The sequence below is a fragment of the Rhipicephalus sanguineus genome, chromosome 5 (genome assembly GCF_013339695.2).
Source record: "Rhipicephalus sanguineus isolate Rsan-2018 chromosome 5, BIME_Rsan_1.4, whole genome shotgun sequence".
NCBI classification, from domain to species: Eukaryota; Metazoa; Arthropoda; class Arachnida; order Ixodida; family Ixodidae; genus Rhipicephalus; species Rhipicephalus sanguineus.
In genome coordinates, this window is record NC_051180.1 from 83487586 (window position 1) to 83492138 (window position 4553).

At 47.7% G+C, this 4553-nt stretch overlaps 1 protein-coding gene across 1 annotated transcript; it reads left to right on the forward strand.

Annotated features, from left to right (window-relative positions):
- Nucleotides 1-263: 263 nt before the first annotated feature.
- On the forward strand, nucleotides 264-3885 carry LOC119393901 (uncharacterized). The gene is made up of 2 exons (XM_037661091.2): nucleotides 264-405; nucleotides 992-3885. Exon 2 carries the CDS (start codon nucleotides 1065-1067, stop codon nucleotides 2997-2999), a length of 1935 nt encoding a protein of 644 aa, XP_037517019.1. The 5' UTR covers nucleotides 264-405; nucleotides 992-1064; the 3' UTR covers nucleotides 3000-3885.
- Nucleotides 3886-4553: the final 668 nt, after the last annotated feature.

The window sequence follows — 4553 nt, forward strand, 5'->3', positions numbered from 1 at the left end:
CGCGCAAATGTATTCGGAGAGCCACGACGACCTTGCATAGCTTGGCAGTTGCACAAAGCGCTCGTTCGGAGAGATATGTGCGTTTAGATTTTAAATTAGGTTCTTGAGCCAAATATGCAGTATACGCTATCCTCCCTAGTGGAAAGGGCTGATGACGCTGTGGAAACCGGTCGACGAGACCCCCCACCCCCCCTGGCACGGACGGTACGGACCCTGCGTTGCTCGCCTTCGCGTCACACTTGTCACGTGCGTACCGTATCGCCTTCGACCTTCGCCAGACGCGTTTCGATGAGCTGGATGCACAACGCCTCGCGTCTGTCGCCTCGAAAACAACGAAACGAAGGCCCGCGGAAGCATGGGCTGCACGCAACTCCATCCGCGTTCAGGAGGTGCTCATTCCTTCAGGTACGTTGGGCGTAATAATACTTATGTGTTGTACAAACAGGGGATAAACTTTCACGTATAGTTTGTGCAAACACACTCTTGCAAAAGTGAATTCCATCACTTTTTACCACGTCTAGGTACACCATGCTCAAGCCACAAGAATTTTCATATCAATTACCAATACTTTCCGCCTAGGGCGGTGCCTCAGACAAGTGGTTTTGTCTCCGTCAGTGCCTTGACAAATTCCGATTGACAATGCTGTCCAAAAGGTGACACTTCACTTTAGACCAAGCCCTTCGATAACACCTACCTCTTGCCTAAGATTGTAGGTCGGCAGCCATCTGCTTCATCATTGATCTGTCAGGCCTAATGCTCACCATAGAAAAGGCTCATCACAACTGCCGAATTTATAAGCTAGAGCCCACATGTACTGGCGCCTTCAAACCTTCGGCGTCACTAGGACATCATCATTCAACCATATCACCTAAACTCACGCTCGCGTTATCACACTTAAGCGCAGCTATCCACAAAAGCACAAGAATCATTAAAGCGTGCGACTGTTTTTTCCTTGAGCGTTCGTTCAGCAGGTGTCTTTATTCACGCGCAGCCCCAGACTTCAAGACGCAGAACCGGCAGAGAGCCCACCTTGAAGGAACCGCCGTCTCGTCTTTCATGAAGGCATGAACGAGTACGCGTCTTTGGCAGTTGTGACCCTACTGTTCCTGGTCAGCGCCCTGTGCTCGGAGTGGGATTGCAATGTAACTCTTCCCTGGAGTGTGGAGAACAGCGATCACCCGGTCATACCGCGACGTGTCCTCCAGGATCTTCTTCGTTGTCCGCACGAACTACATGGATGCACTCCTTCGCCGGTTGTGTGCGACGAGCAGCTCTTTGCGGTGACGTGTTCGTGCGCGAATAACTGCGAACTCTACGGCGACTGTTGTTGGGACGCCGGACCTAATTTGTCGTCCATAACGCCGGCAACCTGTGTGGCGCGGAATGTCGACCATCATTTTGGAAGGAACTTCTACGTCATCTCCGCGTGCAACCCAAAGTGGCCGGATGACGGCGTGCGTCGATCGTGTGAGAATGCGACGAACTCGAAGGAGGCCTTCTACTTGATACCTGTGACCACCAGAAAGATGGTGACGTACTTGAATGCTTTTTGTGCTCTGTGCAATTACGACTTGGACGACACGGCGACGTTTTGGAATTCCACGGGAAAGCCCCAAAGCGGATTTCAGGTCGACGTTCCGCCATTCGTCTTGAAGAACGTGGATACTTACCTCAGACCGTGTGACCCTCATTTAGTTAACGTATTTAAATGCCCCGAAGGGGCAGACAGTGAACTAGCGCGAAAGTGTAATACCTATTTTGCTCCTGTCGAACACATAGACAACATCTCGGATGTCGTCTACAAGAACGTCTACTGTGGCCTCTGCAACGGGGCCGAACTCTCCTCGCTAAAGTGCATACCGAAGCGAGCTGTTCGAGAGACGTGGGTTCGCGTTCACATCAAAACATCGTTCAGGCCGAACCTCGTGTCTTTGATGCGACCCGTTCTAACTCAGGAGTCTTGCTTTTCGTGGCACGACGACAAATGCTACATAAAAGTGCCCGAGTACTACTACACGAACCATTCGATTGGGGATGGAAGCGACGATGACATCGACGTCCCCAACAGGACAAGGATAGTAGCGTACAACGTTCAAAACTACCTCACACTCATTTGCATCGGTTTGTCCCTCGCGTGTCTTTTCTTGAAAGTCGTCGTGTACGTGTTTTTTAAAACTTCTCGTTCGTTTTCCACGCGCTGTACGTTGTGCCTGTCTTGTACATTGTTCTGGAGTCACCTGTCATTCCTTCTAGCAAACAGCTTCGACGTACACACTTTGGTGTGCGTTGTGTTCGCCATAGTTCTTCATTACGGGTTTCTTTCCACTTTCTTCTGGACCAGCTTGCTGTCCTTTGACATTTGGAAGCACGTCGCGTCAGCGCGTATTTCTTCCAGCAAGCGTAGTGGCTTTCTGCTGTACAGTGTCATAGCCTGGGGCGTCCCTCTGCTCATAGTCGGGACAAGCGTGGCCATAAACTGGGCCGCCCCAGACTTTGTGCTTTCGCCTCGCTACGGCCGCTTCGGCTGCTGGATAGGCAATCTGTGGAGCCAGCTGGCGTTCTTCCTCATGCCCATGATGATCCTCCTTGTGCTGGACATCGGTCTGTACGTGCACACTGTCGTCAAGATCCGTAGAACGGCGAAGCGTGCGTCCATATTCGAATTCACGGGTGGCAGTAACTACTGCCACATGAGATTGTACGTAAAGCTCGCTTTCATCATGGGCATGACGTGGATGCTCGGTTTCATCACGGCTTTCTTCAATGTGCTCGCCATGGACATCGTCGTCATCATCTTGATCGGACTGCAAGGCGTGTACTTGTTCTTTGGCTTCAGGGACTATCATCATCTGATACCGAAGCGCTTCCGCAAAAGGCGGAAGTGTGTTCTTTCTGCCGTACCTACAGTGAACGCGCCAGTAGTCGCCGCTGAAGAAAGCGTCGAGGAACGGAACGTTATTCGTCGGAGGTCTTCGAACGAAGTGGAAAAAGTTGAGTGAAGTGCACGCGTGTTTCGAAGCCTCCTATATGCGCACAAATTCTGGACTATGCTTCGCTACAAGTGATGTCTGTAGTATGTGCATCAAACGCGAATAAGTCAAAGTGCAAACAAATCAGCTGCGAGGTGATGCCACGGGACTAAGCCAGTGCTATAGAGGTGAACGCGAGGTACAGACAAAAACTTTAGTGCATTGGTGGAGCCACCAAAACGAGGTATGTTCGAAGAGTCTTGAAAGACTGCTGTACTAAAGGACAAGCGCCGAAAGATTAGTTCTGATCTTCCTCAGACTTTGCTCGCGTACCAAACATTCCTTGCTTGTGAGACACAGCGTCCTTTTACGAGTCGGGAAGAGCAAGTCTGGATGCTCACCTTCCCCGACAGAAACGAGCATGGACTCTTGGTAATGTTAAAAAACTTGAGCGGTATTATATTTTAATGTGTTCAGCAGTGATGCATTGTGTCTGTTATTGCAGTGCAAACCCTGTGGAAGTGAATCGCATACACTTCAGAGCTTCAGTAAAACTAGCAGTAAGCAACATCGAGTCAACATTTATATTGGCGAAGGCCGCCTATATAGCAAGCAGTCTAACCTAAAGATAAAAATTCTCGAATATCTTTTCTGTTCAGTCTGTTTTAGTGCCCGTCATTGATGTTAAACAGGCGCCAACGCCGAGAAGTATTAGCTATGGAATTGTTTATTTATAACTCCTGCTATCACATTCCAAATGCTGATCGCTGTCCCAACTTGATGTCTTGTGTTAGCGTTGCCTTATGAATGCTGCACTCTGAACAATTTTTTGTAAATGTGGTTATAAATTCGCTCACAGGTATCGTGACCAGGAAGTTCTGGTGCACCACTCTTCAGCTCTTTATTTTTGCTTCAGACAATACTCAATATGCGAATTATGGTTGCCCCTTGAAATAGAGAATTCGATGACGCACATCAGAGAATTCTTTCAGACGAGCAAATTTACATGTTGTACAACGTCGCAGATTTTTTTAAGATGAAGTTGTTACAGCGTGAACTTCTAGACGCGAGAAAGAATGACAAGCATGGCGTTTCGGTAAAAAAAAATTGTTCGAAGAGTTTGTGATTTACTTCGTTTCATAAATTTACCATGCGTCCAAGCTTTAACAGCCGGTACACCTAAAAAGCGGGATTAAAGAAATCACACACAAAAAAAGCTTTTTAAATAACCTAAAACTGCAGCGTTTTCAATGCCAACTTTATCACTGAGGATGAGCGATGCAAATAATGAAAACTTTAGAACTCCTAAGACAAGCAAAAAACGGTTTACAGACGGTATGCTAACAAGCATTTACACAGCAAATTACGACGTTAGAATAAGTGGAAATCTAACAAATAGCACATTGTTGTCAACGTAAGACTTAAAGGCATTTATCCACTTGGTCACTTGAGCAGGGAAAACTAGTGTCTCCTGTAGGCTTGCTAACTTGAATCTCATTTGCGTATAAGCCGATTCTTCGACTTATATTCCTACTCGTTCAATGCTGTTTTTTTCTTCATAGCAGAAAGTTGGCATCATTTGAC

Coding starts and splice junctions, on each gene's coding strand:
- LOC119393901 (XM_037661091.2), top strand. CDS start 1,065: ATGAACGAGTACGCGTCTTTGGCAGTTGTGACCCTACTGTTCCTGGTC.